Below are 20,222 nucleotides of genomic sequence, written 5' to 3'. Positions count from 1 at the left end.
GGTCTCCTCTTGCTAAATTATTAATTAACTGTGAGTAACAGACTTCTTGGAAAACTGAGTTCATTTTCACGAGCCACACCCAGGCGTGACAACAGCCAGACCTGCTGAACCAATAAATGAATTATAGAGGTATGTTAGCAGGCTAGAGACCTCAAATTTAAAGAAAATGGCACCGCCGACCACGCCTCACCAGAGTTATGCAGCCAGACAATGATCCAAAACACACCAAGTAGTCCCTTTTACATACTATTAGAGATCATTCATAAAAGCATTTGTGTAGCAAAGAATCTGAAGAACACGAGTATGAACTTTACTGCAGTAAAAGGAAGCACATTGCTGGTGACAGTCCATCTTTGTATGCAAATTATTTAGTGGTTTGGTTAGTTGGAATCATCTGTTCACTGCCCTCACTTTTATCACACCTATAAGGAGCGCGCACTGTTCAAAAAAGCCACTCAAGGTTGCAGACAGCAGACAGTTTAACTTTAAGTGGTGTGTGAACAGATGCGTGATAAACCGTGTAATAGCTGCATTTGAATACGTGGGAGTGAGACGAATGCCTGTGTTTAGTGAGATCGCTGTTTGTTGTGCTTTTGTATATTATGTTTGTCCTGCATGGTTTTATTTACTCACCCTTTCCCATGCATGGTGTCGACTGTTGCTTCAAAAGGGCCATGTTGATTTTCTTACTCATTTTGAGTTGATCTAGAAGAAACAAAGCTTTAATAAATAACACTGCACACATATGTTGTTCAGTAAGGCAGCATTTACTCAAACTTGACATTGGTTAAAGGTGTCATTTAATGGCTCCTAGCAAAGCAGTACAGCCTTATCTCGCATCACAATCTCTTCTTCCTTACCTTTGTTTGCTTGAGTGACGGTCACACCCAAAGTCACACCCCGAGGACCATGATTTTACACAACTTTGACTTGACTGTTTGAGTTATCGTAGTTTTTGAAATGCTCGTGTATTATGCTCAGATTTAACTTGGAATTTGTTGAAAGGAAGTCAGTGAACTGGAAAGTGGGGAGGTTTGCGTCAGGAAGGACAAAAAGTCTGTGACAAGTCAAACATGGAGATCATCAAGAATGAGATTTCCATACCGGAGCGTCTCTGGTACTGTTAGCGGACAGGGTGACGGTGCAGACTGTGCTGCTGTTGGCCAATGTGGCAACCCATAAAGGGAGGAGCCAAAAGAAGAAGTTGAAATGCATTACTTGTATTTGGAGTGTTCCCATTATGTTAAAAAGAGGAAAGTTTTAGGGATCATCAGACAATATTTAATCTCCCATTTTTGTTTAGCTTTGGTTTGGTTTTATATGAGCAGTTAGTTTTGTTTATTACTTTGTTATTTTATGTTGCCATCATAAATTGAATGTAGCTGTTTACTTGACATATTTTAAGGGACTGGAACTCTAATTTGACTTTTGTAAAATGAAGTATTTTGTGTTTTGGGCAAAACGTTAGTTAAAAAAACAACAACAACAAAACGTCCCACTTAATTTGTTTTGTTTGCATTGAACAACTGTCATTTCAGTAAATTGCTGACAAAAACTGCTCTAACCAGTATGGCCATTGTTGGGACACCTTTGGGAGTGTCTTGTGCTGTGTGGAACCAAAATGAAGGAGGTGGATCCTTAATGCCTTTAGATTTGACTTGATAGAGTTCGTGGTTGCTTGATCAGATTGGAATCTGGGAAGTTTGGAGGCCAAATTAATGTCTTTGGCTGTTGTGTTTCACAAGCTTTTTTTTTTTATGTTTTCTTAGTTTAGGGTTTATAATCCTATGTATACATTACACAACATTACATTACACACAGCTTTGCGTGTCTCAAAGTTCTATACCAGCATGCAGTGTCAGTGTTGTCACAACATCCATGTGAAAAGTACTGTAGTCATTTTTTAGTATAGAATGCCATTTACATTCATTTTAAACATGAACAATAGAATTAAAAAATATCCACATAATGCATTAGCAGTTAAAGACTGAAAAGAGCTCATTTCAGAAACATTTCTTTCCTGGTATGTGCAGACAGTTGCTGAGCATCAGATGCGAGTGCTGATTCTATAACACATTTTAACTACTTAACTATGTGTTGAAGTGTAACTTTAAAAAAAAAATTTAATTTCTCTATCACCAGTTCACACTCGTTATGAGAACTCCTTTTATAATTTCAGATTAAAGGCTACAACATCGTAAGCTCAACTATCTAGCAGTTTTCTATGAAGAAGTATTTGGTGCCAGAAGGTAAAAAAAAGAAGTCATTTGTAACAGGAAGTGACATCTAATAGACCAGGCTCAGATATTCACAATGCCAACATGACTGAATCCTGTCAGCTGCCATCAGGTGTTATCTCAGTGTTGTAGCGGATTATACTTAAGGAGGTAGTCGTTTTTAGCTGTCTAGAAGAATTTGTCTAAAAAAATACAAAAATAATTGAATCATTAACAAATTACCTGATTGAAAGAACATGAATGAATAAAATCTGTCTGATATTCCAGATCTCACATAAAAGCTCAAGTTGTCACAAGCTAAAAGTAGCAATCATGTGGCTTCACAGTGGCTGCTCTCTGCCCAGCCTGGAGGTCATTGCAAACTCTCAGTACCTCAGCAGAGCTGGCAATATCATCAAGGACCACTCTCACCCCAGCAATCAACTGTTTGAACTATTACCGTCAGGCCGACGGTACAGGTCACATAAAACCAGGACAAACAGATTCAGGGATAGCTTCTTTCCCAGAGCTATCACCGTAGTAAATAAGCACAAAAACAATTGAACCTATTCCATACTGTCACTGTCATTATATTATGCTGCTATCCTGTATATATTGTACATACTATTGTTTGAGTACTTACGATTGTTTTTTTGTTCTTTTTATATTTTACATTATATTTATTATTGAAACTTACACCAAGGGAGTGGCACTCCAATTTCGTTGTACTCTGTACAATGACAATAAAGGCTATTCTATTCTATTCTATTCTATTCTATTCTATTCTATTATGTTGCTTTGTTGGTGTAAATAGCCCAGAGAAAACAACAGCAAACCAGTGCAAAAACTCCAAAGGCATGTGCAAACTAAGCATTTCAAAGGAGATTCTGACAACTTGGTACTTGTGGGAAACTTGTCGTTGCCACAGTGTCTTCTTTGATGTGCATGAACTGTTCAAGCACGCACCATGTGCCATGCATAAATTCATCAGTGTCATTTGACTAGATCTGTATCACGGGTTCGTGTCTTTCTAGGGTGTAACGCAGTCTTGTATTTATTCCTCTACAACAGAGGAAACAGAATGAATACCACCCAGTCCTATTTTTAAGGCAATTAGTCGGCATCTAGTTTTGTTTGGGATTTTTCCTTTTTTTTTTTTTTTGTATTAGTTAACTAAGACACATGTTGGTACCTGTTGGGAAATGTGCGGCTGCCGTACTTGATCAGGCTTGTTTTGGACTGTGTTGTAAAGAGAGCAAGAATACATCCACAGACATGCTGTGAATTCAACATTAGGAGCAAAGTTTCAGAATAAAAGGAAAAAGAAACATTTTGATGTCAGGCAGCAGTGTTAACCACAGCTAACTGTTGCCTTAAAAAAGTTTGACTGTGCCTTAAGATTGCAGTTTAAGATATATCATTTATTTTGTTTTAATACCTACAGATGCTCACTCCTTTGGAAGCCAAAAAAGCAAAAAGAAAAAGAAATAGAAATATGCACCTTCATATTAAGATCTTTAATCTATATGCAAACTATATCTAGGTATGTCTGCCAGAGCTCACCATGCAAAGGAGGTAAGTGCTAAAAGCAATGCTGGTGTGTTGATAATGACATAAAGTTAATATAAACAATGGAAACACAAAGAATCATTATGACTGCCGTGTACTTACTGTTGGCAGGGCTTTGCACAAAGCTAAAACGTCCTGGGACTGTAGAGAGCGTTGTCAGGTGTCAGCAGACTGAAGCCTTGTCAGTGCAGGTTCCAGCAGACACCGGGCTGGTTCGGGCTGTCACTGCCGGGTTGAAGTATGAAGGAGGTACAAAGTTGGTGTAGCAAACAAGGAAGTAATCTGCATCAGTGTTGTTTGGCAGTAGAGGAAGTGCAGGAGGAAGCGTTTGTATGAACAAGCAGTTCTGTGTCACTTTTTTTAAAAGCCTTGAGACTTCATAAGCCCCACCCCTCTTTGTCAACTTAAGTTGTATGTGTAATTCACTGGGCTGGCGACAAGTCACCGTCTCCTTTTAGGGTATTTGATTAGAGAAAGTGTGTGTGTGTGTGTGTGTGTGCAAATATAAACAAACATGGGGAAGTGACTTTTTTCTATAAAAGGATTGCTTTCTCCACCACTTTGAAAAGAGAAGTAAATTTTGACAATGTTTTTTTTTATTTTTTTTTATTTCAGGTTCCTGTGACCAAGGTCAAGATGTTTGATCCTGACCTGGTCAACAGAGCACTGATATAGAAATGGTGGTCGTGGTGGTGGTGGTGTGTGTGTGTGTGTGTGTGTAGCATACCACTGCTACACACGTCTGAAATACTAGTAAACTGGTCCTGAGTATGCTCAGCATAAGGTAATGCTACTGTAATGCTTGCAACACCACCATCTGGACAGCGACGGAAAGTTCATTCTCCTCGGTTGGCTAGATACTTTTTTTTAAAGCCCTATACTCCTTTGTGTATTCATGATACTTCTTCTTTATGGTCCAATGCTGCTGTAGCATACAGTGCCACAGCAGCTGCGCATTCAGCAGGTGGACAGGTCAAACTGGTCAAACTTCAAATTTAGGGTGACTCTAAATTTATAAAATGTTGATATTACTTTAACATTGGTGCACTGCAGTTTGTTATTTTTTATTAGCAGTGTTGAGCAACTTACTTTGATAAAGTAATTAGCAGAGGTGTGGACTCGAGTCACATGACTTGGACTCGAGTCAGACTCGAGTCATTAATTTTATGACTTTAGACTTGACTTGAAAAAATGTTCTAAGACTTGTGACTTGACTTGGACTTTTACACCAATGACTTGGGACTTGAATTGGACTTGAACCGGTTTACTTGAAAAGACTTGATATTTTACCCCAAATATAAAATTTAACATGCATATTATATAGAGATTGAAAATGTGACGTCATTCACGGGTAGAACCGCAAAGGATTCTGGGAACTCGTGGCAAGCGGTACTAGCGCACGCAGGCTTTCAATTGAAATCAGTCACACAGCGATAAAAAGAAACACAAAAATGTCAAGAAGCTGTTGTATTATTAACTGCAAATAGCCGGTCGCATGACAGCCACGGGAAGCCGACGGGTAAAGAGATCGGTTGTTATCGGATTACGTCATTGAGGAGAAATTGTTCGAGCCATGTTTCCGAAGTAACAAAGACGCGACGGATGGCCTGGATTGCAGCCATTCAAAGATCAAATATAACGTCCCAGAACACTCCAGCTCACAGGTTAGTCTGCTCCAAGCATTTCCACAAAGGTCAGTCTGCTGTTGTAGTTAATGCGTCATTTTTCTTAACATAATTGGTGATATAGGTTACAAGCAAGTCTGGCGCTGAACAGAAATTGTCGCGCTATGCTCCTTTGTTTATTGTGCATAAATAGTGAATTGTCCTGACACAATATTGCATTTCGCTTCTGTTATTATGGTACATTGACAAAAACACATACTTTTATTCACAGGATAAAACAGGTTTTTTGTATCACTAATTGCCCAGTACGATTACAGCATACAGTATTATTGTCACTGCTACATTTCTGTGACGCTACCAGAAATTATTTCCACTACTAATTAATTACCGTTGAGCTCAAAGGTCCTATTAATAAACGGTTAACGAATGTGTATTTATGAAGACGATTTGTGAGACTGGTAAACTTATGATACGTACGATGGTCTTTCGTTCTACACGGTGCATTTCAAGGTCCTGTACCCATCCGTCGGTAAACTGTACCTGGGCTTGTTGCAGTGACCTGAAGTTACTAAACTTCATGAGTGTGTGCACTCACTCCAAGAACCGTATAATTATAAATATGCATATAAATATGCTAAGATGAGATAGCTGACTTCATCTAACTAGCAAATGTTTTCCAGGCTACGTTGGTGATGCAGTTTTTTTTTTTAAATGATATTTTTTTTAAAAATATCATTTATTTATGTATGATATTTTTGTCATGCGATTTTAAAGCCGGTCCTACAACCGCATCCAAGAATAACATGCAGCTTATCTCAGAACTGTCGGTGAAAATTATTCTTGGAGCTAGGTTTAATTGAGCTGCATTTTAAAGAGGTGCAATTTCACAATTTGTGTATATTTTCTAAGTTCACTATTTTGTCATGTGTTGAGAAAAACACAGATTTAAAAATTACATGGTCTAATATTTACATTTAGCATATAACTGCAACATGCTTTTTTCATTTTTTTTAACGACTCGAAAGGACTTGAAATTCAAAATTTCAGACTTGTGACTTGACTCGGACTTTTACACCAGTGACTTGAGACTCGACTCTGACTTGCCTGACATTACTTGAGACTTGACTTGAGACTTGAGGATAAAGACTTGAGACTTACTTGAGACTTGCAAAACAATGACTTGGTCCCACCTCTGGTAATTAGCCCTTTCACGCATAGTGGTCACTACAGTGGACAGCTGTGCTGTTTTCTTGTATTGGTGTCAGTGCTGATGGTATACTTGCACATAAACAACTACAATGGACACTGATGTGTCACTCCATACCCTGCCGCCCACTGGTGGTTTAATGTGCCTATAGATGTATGACGTGTTCCATTGCAATTATTGTTATTTAACCCTGTCATGAATAAATTATGACAACCTCAATCAGGATTTTTTTCTTAAGTATTTTTATTCATCTTTTCATGCCTAAAGATGAATAAAAATACTTAAGAAAAAAATCCTGATTGAGGTTGTCATAATTTATTCATGACAACCTCAATCAGGATTGAGGATTTTGCCACTTCAAACAATAATTTCTGTCCACTATAAGATAAATGAAACATTATAAGCCTGATACCTGCAGACCTGAAAGCAGGAGGTGTATCACTTTCGAGCGCTCTCCTTAGAAAACGCTGTTTTTACAGTTTCTTCCTGCAGTAAACATAAAGATAGTATTCAGGAAAAACATTATGTACATTTTTAGCATAACTGGTTTTACGTAGCTTATCAACACAATTTAAAAACTGGTATAAAGTTTGAAGTCCGAACTTTTAACACAAAAGTGGAGACTCGGGGTTGTCTTGTGTTGACATAGCATCATGTTGCCCATCTGTTAATAGCTTGTAGACCCACCTTTAGCACAAATAAGCTGAAGTAATCATTTTCTGTATGACATATCAGTCTCTCAGATTGTTGTGGAGAAAACTTGGCTCACTCATCTTTTCAGCGTTGCTTCACTTCATTCACATTTGCAGACATGCGTTCATGCACTTAAGGTCCCAGTCCAGTTTATTATCTATGTGTTCTCCAAGGTATTTATGATCAATTTTTCGGTCTTTGTCACGTTGAGCTGCAGATGATTCTGCTCACACCATGTGACAAATGGGTCAACCACAGCCCGGTACTCTGACTCATCACCCTCACTGATGCATCCAACCACTGCAGAGTAATAAGAAAACTTCTGAAGATGGCAGGTCTCTGTGTAGTGGCTGCAGTCTGTGGTGTAGAGCAGCGGTCCCCAACCCCCGGGCCTCGGACCGGTACCGGTCCGTGAGTCGTTTGGTACCGGGCCGCGAGAGTTGAGGCTCAGGTGTGAAATGTATGGTTTTCAGGGGTTTTATCGGTTTTCAGTGTTATTTTGTTATCGTTTTTATCGTTTACTCGGTTTTCCTGGGTCTTTTCACGTGTGTTATGAATAAATCATCTTTTTTTTCGGTACCGGTACTAGTTTTATTTTGTTGTATTTATCCGCGACACCTTAAAGGCCGGTCCGTGAAAATACTGTCGGGCATAAACCGGTCTGTGGCGCAAAAAAGGTTGGGGACCGCTGGTGTAGAGGCTGAAGAGGAAAGGAGAGGACGGTACCTTGTGGTGGCCTCGTGTTGCTGATCATCTTGTCAGACACACACAATGTTGAAGACACATATTGTGGTCTTCGTGTCAGGTAATCAATAATCCAGGTCACAAGAGAGGTATCCACTTGCATTCCTGTCAGCTTATGACCCAGGAGGGTTCGCCTGATGGTATTGTATGCACTAGAAAAGTCGAGTGTCCTGATGCATGCTCTATCTTCCAGATAAGGAAATCCCCCAAAATGTATTCTGTTCATCTGGATGTAGCGTTTTCAGTGGGAGAAACAGTACATGTGCATAATGACTCAAACTAGCATAAATGCAGAGTCCTGGCCTGACGAGATGTCATAACACAGAAGAGCTAACTCATCAGGCCAGGACTCCGCAGTCTGTCTACACCTACAGGCCAGGGCCACTCATTCAGTGATGAGGATGTATATACCCTGGACAGGGAGGAATGCTGGTTTGAGCAGAGAGTCAAGGAGGCCATTTATGTGAAAAGGGAAAGACATCTTTCACCATCTTACAATGCTCTGACTGCAGCCATTCCCCAACTCTGTAAGTAGTACTCGTGAAAATGTGCATATCAATGATCAAAGAACTGACCTCACAGCCCAATGTTCCTTCAGTGGGCTGGTTTCAGTCATCGTGCAAAGGTAGTGTTTATAAGATTGGGCAAAACCTGCAGTCAGCTGAGACTGAGGAAGTCACTTGGATGAGTAACGTTTTAACGTATTAACATGTACCTCAATGCTCCACAGCAAACTGACGGCATGTCTGTGTTTTTATTGAGGCACTCAAACTTGCTGTTGATCAGTTAATTTGGTGCACTTGATTAACAGCACCTGGTTGTTACCTAAGCTTTGAATTCCTATGGCAGCAGCTTAGTTTTGCATACACAGCTTCTGCAATTTGGCTTTTACTGTATGTCCTGATATGTAAATCCTTAGAAATGAAAGGGTGTACTTTGACCATTTTCAAGATACTGCACATGCAATATGTTGATGAACCACTCCAACATCTTTATTTTGTGGACTGATAGTTCTTTACTGGACTTGACAAGAGGAAGAAAACTTCACGTCTGTGTGCCATTTGTTCATTACTTGCACATTAAATAACACAGGCAACAGCAATGGGTGAAATATGAGCTTTTTATAATTGAATATTTCAAATGTTTGTAGGATTCTTTGCAAACAAACCCATAGCAAAGCCAGAGACCATCGTAGCATTTAATCCTCCTAGAGGGGAAGTTGATGTTTTTATGTCAAATTTATGTCATTTATGTCAAATCTGTTTATCATTTTAGGGCACTGTGACCACTCAGCATACAGGGAGGTGCGTGTGTGTGTGTGTGGGTTGGGGGTCACATTCCACAGTGATTATATCTTTCTAGCCCTCATGTAAGTGTTTCTAATATATAAAAGAGCACACCACTCTCCTCTCCATTAAGCAGAACTTGGACTGTCACATTTGTGCCAAAACGTAATTTATTGTCCCGAGAGGTCGAACTTACTCAATCCGAGCAACATGTTTACCCAATACAAATGTAATTTTAGTACATGTGTTTCTTGAGACAGTGCAGGTGATGAGTAGTGCTATTTTTAGAATGGAATGTAAACCACTGGGTCACATATTTTGCTCTCAATATGACTCAGAGTTTAATTTTATTAAACAGCACACGCAATCCTTAAATGACAAGGGACACGCCATGTGTTTCCCCCTAACACGAACGCACACACACGCACACACAGACACACACAAGGTAAATAATTGATGTGGATCACAGAAGAAAGGTTTCTTCAAGTTTATTTTATTGTTTTATTTGTTCATTTATTACTGAAAATTATTAAAGTTCCTGGTATTCGAAGCAAGACATTAATCTGGTTCAGTAATACCTTTTCAAGTAATTTCAGCTGAATTGTGAGCAAATGATTATGATTTATAACATTCAAATATAGGAGGCGATAAACCTAACATTTAACACACCAAAGTAGATGCTTTGAAATGGCTTGGCCTGCATTTGTTACACATAAGCCTGCTGCAAAGCTAGATGGCAGCACAGCACTTTCATCAGCTCATCAATCCTTCTCCTTCCCTTTAAGTGAAAGCTCAGCCCCAAACTAAAAGGCCTGCTTTGCTTCAGGTGCAGATAAATATGCATAAGACATGTTAAATATGAGTAAGTTCCAAAAAGGTGTAATCAAGTGAAGGCAAATGGTACAACTCATTGTTTAGATACATACATAGAAATAAAAAAGCAAAACAAAAAAATTGACACATTTCAGATACATCAGATACTTCACTGAAGTTAAACTAAAGATGTTTAATATGTAGTTTTGTTGTTGGAAATTATAGTTGCATACATTATAAGGTAGTCTTTCATATTTTAACATATAAGGTACATATTTTATATGTTTATCTATATATAAAAATTGTAGCTAACAAGCAATTCGATACATTCAGTTCAGTTTTGTGAGGATTCTGCATTTGATAGTTTGGGGCCCAGTAATGCTGATTCCTTGAAGAAAAAGTAAAATAAAAAGGCTCCCTTGTTGCAGAATGTGTTCCTCCAAGCTTTGTGTTTCGGAGAAGATCCACATGAATTGTCTTCTGTCTCAGCTGCCAAGCTCGCTTTGGATGCTGAAGAAGAGACAGACATTCTTGTCAAGTCCCATAGGTCTGGCTTGAATTCATCAATAAATCAAACACTTGTTCAGAGACACTGAAACCTGAACCTAAGCATGTGCACACAAACGTCTCAGTTTGATTTATTTCAACCTTCCTTTCATCCAGAGTGGTTTGAGCTTCCTCCGATGGGCTGTGCAGATGTAGCAGCCAGTCTTTCGCTATATCTAGCGCCGAATCTGTGGAATAAAAGTTCTGCGTGGACTAATCTTCATCTGCAGTGCTCACATAACCCCAACAGGGACTCTCCTTTGCTTTCTCATGCCTGCCCTAGGCCACCGTGTGGGTGCTTTTGGGGTTGCTGACTCGCTGACCAGTTTCCGTGCTCCATCTATGCGTTCCTGTCTCGAGGATGAGCTGAGTGGCATCCAGAAGTGAGCGGCGGCGACGTCCAAAGCCACCCGGTCCCATCTTTGATTTAGGAGCAGTGGTGTCTGTTTGAGCGTTCTTCTTTGTCAGGCTCAATCGGTAGAACAAGTCGTGGTATATACATGTGATTAGGAGGCAACCAGACTGACTTGACGTTGACCTCCTGGACCTTATATTTGGGCCAAAGCTGGAAAAAAGGGGAAGATTTACTGCTTTAGAGGTGCTGTTAAGTCTAGCTTGGCAACACATAATATGTTCACAGTGTGTAAAATCCAAAATGTTTCATATCTAGATTTTTGCATGTTTTATCCAGTAGAGAATGGATCATTTTCAGACTTCATTTGTAGCGTCTTGAACAAAAATAGATGCTTCAAAATTCTGAATTTTAACACTTTTAAAATTTGAACACCTCTCACAAATGACAGCCATGGGGGTATTCTAAGTAGGAAAATAACTAGGAGCACACTGAATGACTATGTGACTCTAGGTCACCAATCCAATGTTTCTTGTTACCTTGATGGGGTTGGGAGAGTTTTGGCAAGCCTGTCCTGCTGCGGTCCACCAAAATGTTGGTCATCGCCTGTCACTAAGCGACTGCGCAAGTCTCTCTTCATATGGCTCTGCAGCCATACTCTAGACCTGCCACAAAGATCAAACAGGTAGTTAACCACAAAACTTCAACTCTGTCACATTATCACTGATGTTAAGTGATATATATATAGCACTTTTCTACTCTACTCAACCACTCAAAGCACTTTATACAATCTAAATATGTTCATACACACGTACATGTAGTGAGTAAAAGGAAATTGCAATGAATAAAAGACATTCAGAGACAGTGTCCACTGAAGACACTACAACTTTGCCCATTATGAAATGTAGTGCTGATGTAGCTATACTATATTCAAGTAAAAAAAAAACATATATCTATCATTATTGGCTTAATAATCCCTTATGTCAAGAAAAAACTAAAATTCAGAATCTACTTGGCATAAAAGTTCCTTGTGTTACCAACAGTGGGCATCTTATTCTACTAGATGAATGTAGAATGAACACAATGTTCTGAGAGCTTACCTTTTTCTCAGGCTGGCGTTGGTCTCTCCTGTGGCCCCTTTTACCAATGGCAGGACTGTGGTGAAAACACAGCAGCAGATGATGGTGTGCAGAGATAATCTCATGTTGGCTGGGAGCTGCCAATGGTAAACAGACAGAAATGGCACTGAAGCGGTCATGCCTTATCTATTACCACAACATCTGAACGATGAAGCTCTTTTAGACACATTATTGCAGTAACATGTGGAGTTTTCTGCACAGAACAGCATAAATAAATAAAATATTTTCTTCCAGTGATTCAGAATTTTTTCACCAATTTTGCAGAATTTAAATTCTTTACAAAACTTACTCAAATAGAAATCAGCGACAAATTCACTTACCTCTGGCTCTAGTTTGTGTTGTGATGTACAAAATTAATGATGCACATCCAAGTTTGTTCTTTACTACTTTAGCTGTGTGGTTTTTTTTGTTGTTGTTGTTTTTGGTGAAAGCTGTAAAGACTTTACCATGAGTTGAAGTCTGAAGTTTATGCTGCTAACATGAGAGGCTTTATAGTAGAAGGGAGGGAGTTGCACCTGAATGCCATACCCAGTGGGAGGGACTGTGGGACAGTTCATGTCAACCCCATCCACCCCACATGTACAGTCAGTCAGACCAAAAACACGTAGATAGAGACTATAATCGACACAGCAGTCCGCAAATAGCGTGACTAATAGATACTTACATAATTCTGATTTATTACTCCACCCCCCACCTCTCTCTTTGAGAAAGTGTTGAAAGAATTTTTTGCATTTCAGGGGTTTTGCAAATTGACCTAACTACATTGCTTCTCTCTGTCAAAGGTTTGTATTTGATTGTGTAAATGGAAGACTTGTTTGCAAGTCCATTTACATATTTTTGGTCTTTTCTTTCAGCAACTGTGAAGGAATCGGTTGTTTAGAGGGGTTAACAGAGGACACTCTGTGGTCTTGCATGCTTTAAGGCAGTTATTTTGGGTTTAAATGTGTTAATAACTGAAATAAATTGAAATGTGTGTGTTGGATGACTCCGTTTGAGTGTTAGCGAGCCATCTGTTAGTTTTAAATAGCTGAAAAAAGCTAACCATGTGTAAATTAGCGCTGTGCTGTTATGGCAACCGCATGCAGTGTGGCAATTTAGGAAAGAAGAGTGTGCTTTTGTGCACTTCCAAGTGATCTCTTAAATCGTTCAAAGTGCTGCTCTCAATCACTGGTAGCTGCTTGCAGGCATCCTAATTAACGAAGTGTATAAAGGTTAAACATGTTTTTCGATCTCTGTCCGCTACAGCTAACGTTTTCAGATATTTAAGAGGCCGATCTTTGCATCAAAACTGCAAATTACCAAAACAAAGAAAAAAAAAACTTGGTTAGGCCTCCAGATTGGGGATGTAGCTGCCAGGCATGTACTCTATGTTGAATGATCAGAAACCATAAAATGCTTCATTAATTAGTGGTGCAATGTGAAAAAATGATACGAGCTAACGGCTAAGGTTAGCTATTAAATTTATTATTTAATTTACTACAATATTAAACTTAAAATCAGCTCGACTTGACTCGATGTTACATATCACAACCCACACCATGCTTCTATGGATTTGATCTATTTCTGATTGCAGTGCATTTCTACAACACGCACTATTTTTAACACAAGCCAAAGTCCAGGAAAAGGGAGTTCACTCCCTTCCACAGAAAATACTGCCCGTAAACTGCCTTACACGTCTTTTTGGCAGCCTGTCCTTTTCTTCCATGTAAAACATTTGAGCAATGATCTCTTTAGTGGCTAGTTTGGAGCATCCTTAAAAAAAAGAATGAGTAACTGCCTCACAGTGCGCCAATTTTACATCCTTGAAAGAACCGATTCTGTTAACTCAACTATAAATGCCTTCGCCACAAGCAAAGTAGGCCAGATGTTCAGTTGTTTGATGGGCCTTTATGTCCCCACAGTAATTTTTTTTTTAAAAAGTACAGTGCGTGGCTAATGGCACTGTAGGTTTTGGTGGTGTGCTCCCAGGCTGGAGAAATGCGATGTTAAAAACTGTGGAAATGTCAAGATTTGAAGCCAATAAACACGGACTGTGTGTAGATTACTGTTTATTTTCTCTCTAAGCTGAGCTGCCTTTTTGTTGGCACACCCTGATGGTGCAAATACTTAAATAAATGATCACAATACAAGTAGTATTGAAAATTGTAAAGCCAATGCATGAACGCATGCATCTGTCTTTCTTCTGGGTCCAATTGTGGTTCCGACTATGTGTTGTATGTACACAGGCTTATTACCCGCAGAAACTGAAACTGCACCTCCTGTGGTCGTGGCAACAACAGGCTTAAAAAGAAGGTGTGGTAAAATGAATCATCTGTGCTGTGTTCTAGAGGCCTTGTTCCTGTATCCCCCATAGAAGTTTATCGTCTTTGCTGTTGCTTGTGTTTCAACAGCTGCATATATTGTGCTAACCTGAAACTTGCTGTGGCGGGTTAAGAGCAATGGGTGTAGAAGTTTTCTTGTTTCTAAATACAACATGTAAAGATCAAGCCTAAGATTATTATATCTAGGGTAGGCGTACAGTATCTTATTTTTCTTTTCTACTTATTTTTAAAACCCATATACAGTATGTGAGGATTTTACAAATAAACTGACATTAGTGTGGAAGGACAGATGTTCTAATAAATGGGACAGCAAATAATGGTAAGAGAATGTTATTCCAACTCCAGCTCTTACACTAACTCCTGTGGGGCCAAAGTTGATTTTGTTCTTCTGGATGTAACGTTTTCAGTGGGAGAAACGTTTCGTCGCTCATCCAAGTGACTTAGTGGAGACTGAAGAAGTCAGTTGGATGAGTGACAAAACATTTCTTCCACTGAAAATGCCTCGTCCAGAATCAACTTTTGGGGATTTACAAAAAAAAAAGGTACAATTCTAAAAATGAAAGTGTCAGGGGAGCTTTCCACTGGAGTAGACAGTTTGTGCTTCATAGCTATCTACCAAACAGTTTGCACCGGATCTCAAAATAAATGCTGCGTTTAAATTTTTCCCACAGCAGTTTATAATATATGTTTTTGGTGAAACGCTGCCCTTTAGTGGTGAATTTTATTTAGTTGAAATTTGCATTGGGTAATTGCAAAAAGTACCTTTTTATAGAGAAAGTTAGGAGATATAATTTCTAAATTCCCTAGTATAATATAATACTGCAATACTACCCTACTAAAAGCTATAGCACAGTACTAAACAAATATTCAACAGTGACTCTGTTTAATAAACTATGACAAACAAGCTTCTTTTAAAAGCAGTGAAGACATTTTCTATTTTCTCTGCGTCTTTTGATGAACTGTATTAGTAGTAGTAGATTAAAAGTTCTTCCCAGTTTGTTCATAATATCTTGCCTTCAACATGTATTGACCTGCAAGCAGCTGATGTAACTTTTTAGAAGCTTAGTACCGCTGTCAGGTGCCAGCTTTGTGGTCTATCGGAGTTTAGATGACAAGAATACATGTACACTGTGGTGTCATGGCAACGCCACTGCAGCTTTCATGGGCCAAAAGATGAGTCAGTGATCTGTTTCAACGTGATCCCTTCCCGTTCTTAAATTAGTTGTACTTTATTTGCTTTGCAAGCTGTTGGCGCATTTCCTGCTGCAGAATTTCCAAAACAAAGTGTACTAATCCAAATCAGTTTGTTGTTGTTGTTGTTGTTGTTCATTAATACATTTTGACAAGTTCAAAGACAGTGTAGTGTTTGGTTTGGAGACGGGTGAATCTGATATACTTCCACAGCCAAGGGTCAGTAGAACACAGTGTGAGCTCACTTTTGGCAGACATCCATTATGTGATATTCATGGTCTATTCATAGTTACTTATTTCACTCTTTTTTTATTACTACTGAGATAAAAGGGCAGGCACTGTAGGAATTTTATTAACTCTTTATTTGCTCTGGTATGCAATAGCCTTCTTCCTGGAATTGTGCTTTCCTAAATGTGGGGCCCTTACATTCCTTCTTGTTCCTTTCCAACAAACAGAAAGTTATTATATGAGGGGTTTTTTTCTGTTTGGAAAACAGACACACAGATTACACAGATTACAATCAATCAATCAGTTATAGATACTTTCAACTTGTTATGTGTCTAAAACACACCTGTCCACAAATCCATATCTTCCATTTCATTTTTTGTTTTGTTTTTTCAGTAGCATTTAATGACTTATTTTTCCAGTTTTTTGTCTGCCTAGCCAATAAAGCAAGAAAAAAAAACCAAGCTACATTAATGGATAATGTAGCTTGGTTCATTTCAAATCACCTCACCTGGCACTTTGTTATGTATCCCTGTTCAACTTTTAGTTAACATGAGTATTGATTTAGGTCGCTCCTAAAGTGACGGGTTGGTCTGAGTGTTACTGAATCTACTGGGATTTTCCCCACATAAGCATCTATAAGGTTTATAGAAAACGGCCTGGAAGAAGAGAAAATATGATGCCAGAGATGAGATGAGAGTGTTCAGAGGGCCACGACCGGGTGAAATTAACCCAAACAATCAATCATTACAAACAAAATATGCAGAAGAGCACCTCTTCTCTTAAATTAGACGATGGGCTACAGCAGCAGAAGACCAACCCTTTCAGCTAAGAACAGGAAACTGAGGCCATCTTTCACACAAACACAATGAAATTGGACAACAAATATTTGGAACAACAATGGCTGGTTGGATATGTTTCAGTTTCTGCTGCAACATTGAGATGGCAGAGTCATGCTATGACATAAACAACTTGAATGCATGAATCCATCCTGCCTGGTGGTGTGGGATATATTGTATTGACACACTTTGGGCACCAACTGAGCACCATTTAAATACCACAGCTTATTGAGTATTTGTACTGACTGTGTTCATCTTTATGACAGCGTGCTTCCAGCAGGATAATGGACCATGTCACAAAGATCAAATCATCACAAACTGGTTTCTTAAACATGACAATGAGTTCACTGCACTCAAATGGCCTCCACAGTTACCAGATCTCAATCCAACAGAGCACCTTTTACAGGAAATTCATGTATTTATCTATCTGCTTAGCACTTATTTTTATGTTTATTTAAGTGTTGTCTTACAGTATGTTTTGCACTAAGTACTGCAGCAATTTCCTAATGTTGTAAACCTGCTCAACATTTGGCAAAAAAAAAAAAAAACCCTGTCTGATTCTGATTCTGATTCTGAATGTGGAGCAAAATCTGTTAGGATGGTTAAAAAATGAAGTCAGGTTCTGAAGGCCAAAGAACTCATTCCCAGTATGACGTACCTCCTGCATCAGTGGTCATTTAGTTGTATTTAGATGTATCCCACAACACCCTACACCTAAATTAGCTTTTTTCCCTCGTCAGGGATCCATTTGGAGACTCCTAAAATTCCAATGGGTGGGATGTAGGATGGAAAGTGGGCTTTGAGAGCCAGAAACTTCAGCAGCTGGCAGAGTCTTGACTGATATTTATTAACAACGCTGTCAACCGCGCAGATAAATTTTACATTTGCACCATTGGCCAATAAATATCTTACTTCTTAGTCTTGTAAACATTTATAGAAATCTCACACAACATTGTGTTGTCAGCGCGGGCGTCGTGCTTCTGCTTGATTTCAAAACAGCTGTTGCTCGTGCTAACAACCTCTGACATGCATGCTTTTGTAACAAGCTGGCATTAACGAACCAAATTATGATCAAATATTCAGATAAAATATTTCACAGATTCACACCTGTTAGTTGCCTGACACACGCGGTATCAAAACAACCACCACCGAGCAACATTTGAGCGTTTTAATATCGTCTCTGACTCTGCAGGTGCTGTTTTCTTGTGAAGATTTGAAGACTGAACCTTTCCAACTCTCAGCTGCTTTTCTTCCCTCCTTGAATAATGTTGTGAAATTTGCAGCTTTTTTTTTAACATAGCTATATTTCTAGGACAGAGTATTAAGGCCATTCTTGGTAAAAGAAAAGAAAAAAACATTTCTGGCAATATTTAAAGGGGGTGGGTGGGGGTTGTTGTTTATTTACCAGCTTTGCTAACATGTGCACTGGTGGAGTCTATTGTGGAGCCATATTGTTATTGTTTCTTTTTCTTTCTTTCTTTTGCTACTGCTACTTTCAGCTTTATGAACTCAAACAATATTCATGAACTTGTCCTGTTTTTCTGTAAACGTCTCAGTTTAATGCCAGAGACGCTTGTTTTGTTCAACAATAGGCGTCCCCTCATCCCTGCTAGGTTAAAAAAAAAAAAGAGAAAAGTTCTTTTACCTTGAACATTTCTTGTCTGTTGTTATTAAACTCAGATATATTTTCACTCAGACACAGTTTAACTCTGAGTAGACACAGCAGAGTTGAAGGTGTCACCGCAGCATAAGCTGTGCCTTTAAAGGTACAGTCAGTCATTTTGGGGCTTATTGAACAGAAAAAAACGAATTTTGTAATTGTGTTTTCCAACAAATTGATGGACATCCCAGTTCCATCTAACTGAATTTTTTTGTCTGTGGCTCACCTCAGTCTAACATCATCAGTCATCATGACTCATACACTTAATCCGAATTCTTTCACAAAGTTTTATAGAGTTGTTAGTCCTGCAGCGTCCACCGTAGCTATGTACTTGACATGGGAGGGTTAAGAAAACAAAATTCAGTTGACTGCATCTGCAACTTACTGACATCTAGTGGTGAGATTTTAGCAACTGTAATTTTAAGTTGTGTCAGTCTTGAGTTAGAATTCCTTGAACATGTTTCAACTCCTTAACCAACTTTTCCTTAGAGTGTGTGTGTGTGTGTGTGTGTGTGTGTGTGTGTGTGTGTGTGTGTGTGTGTGTGTGTGTGTGTGTGTGTGTGTGTGTGTGTGTGTGTGTGTGTGTGTGTGTCCCATCCACTGTTAAGTACTGCTGGTCAAAACCAGGACTACCTCACAAGCTTTACCATTTCAGAAATACTCAAACTAACACTGAGTATACCACATGTACCAGTGTGCTGGTTATTATTTCATAAATGAAATCAGTGTTTCACATATCTTAACAACAGAATAGAAATGAAGAAAAGAGACCACAGATTTATCTAAAGAGTCATGTCTGCTGTTTGCAATTTCACTTATAAAAATTTATTGGACTTGTTTTGCTTCATTTCCGCAAACAGTGACAGGAAAACAGGTGAGGCAAACCTAATCACAGCTGTTTCTCCTGAGGACAAATGAATTTGTGCCTTCAGTTTGTGAAAGGGTATGTCCACATTTTTAAAGCTTCAGATCTCTGCTCTAACTGGTAGCACCAAAAAAAACCCCCAGTAACCAACCATAACCAAACACTATATCACACATCCTGTATTTAACCTTTGTGAACAAGCTTAAGAGGATGATATTTATTGGTTTGGTTTATGTTTAATTTCTTTTTTTTTTATTATGATACAACATGTTTTATTTTCCACATTGGCCTGACAGAAGAATGACCTATTCTTCCGTACAGGGCCACTTATACCAAAATAATAGTAATATAAATAACACAGGGGTATCCTGCCAGAATCTTAAAATATTCTGTGATACTGATTTATGGTCTTGCTTCCCTGCACTGGCTCAAACCCAGTCACCTGGCCTTAACAGCTTGACTCTCAGGCGAGCCCATTCCTCTCATATCCAACACACTAAATATTGGGTCCAGATTAACTTCACATGTTCTGTCATCATAAGATCATCAGTTACTCAGAACATCCGTGCATCTGTGAGTGGTCATGCTGCTGTGGTTCACTGGTGTGTACTCCTTGCTGCCTTGTTTATCCTGTTTATTTTTGCACTAAGGCAACAAGTGGAGAAAATGTAGATCGCATTTCCAAGATGTTTCGGGGCTTTATTCCACGTTGTCTTCTCCAATTCTGAGAGATCCCACAAGTGGCCCAAAAATGTGTTCTGAAAATAGCATGTTTACTATAGTAATTCTTCCGAAGCTAATCGTGTAATTGGAAATGATCTTTCCTGCTTCATCGCATTCTGCCATCGTGAGTCATCGCTGTCACGCCAGCGTTGCATGCAGGAAGCGAGCATCACCCGACGCTGAATCCATAAAGGATCAAAACAGCAAA

The 20,222-nt window shown here is 39.0% G+C and overlaps 1 protein-coding gene across 1 annotated transcript; it reads right to left on the bottom strand.

The window, feature by feature from the left end:
• Positions 1 to 10,978: 10,978 nt before the first annotated feature.
• Positions 10,979 to 12,255, bottom strand: admb (adrenomedullin b). The gene is made up of 3 exons (XM_085357733.1): positions 12,152 to 12,255; positions 11,591 to 11,716; positions 10,979 to 11,264 (listed from the first exon to the last, which is right to left on the bottom strand). Exons 1-3 carry the CDS (start codon positions 12,253 to 12,255, stop codon positions 10,979 to 10,981), a joined length of 516 nt encoding a protein of 171 aa, XP_085213859.1.
• Between the last annotated feature and the right edge of the window lie 7,967 nt (positions 12,256 to 20,222).

This window comes from Diplotaxodon limnothrissa, linkage group LG7 (assembly GCF_057381915.1).
Source record: "Diplotaxodon limnothrissa isolate DT_005_m linkage group LG7, D_limnothrissa_male_GT1.1, whole genome shotgun sequence".
Lineage (NCBI taxonomy): Eukaryota > Metazoa > Chordata > Actinopteri > Cichliformes > Cichlidae > Diplotaxodon > Diplotaxodon limnothrissa.
This window is presented reverse-complemented; position numbering and strand designations above follow the sequence as displayed.

Excerpts from the sequence above, each read along its gene's own strand:
- admb (XM_085357733.1), bottom strand. The coding sequence starts at position 12,255 with ATGAGATTATCTCTGCACACCATCATCTGCTGCTGTGTTTTCACCACA. Across the intron at positions 11,717-12,151 it reads AACGCCAGCCTGAGAAAAAG|GTCTAGAGTATGGCTGCAGA; the intron begins GTAAGCTCTCAG and ends TCTTTGTGGCAG. Across the intron at positions 11,265-11,590 it reads ACTCTCCCAACCCCATCAAG|CTTTGGCCCAAATATAAGGT; the intron begins GTAACAAGAAAC and ends CCTTTTTTCCAG.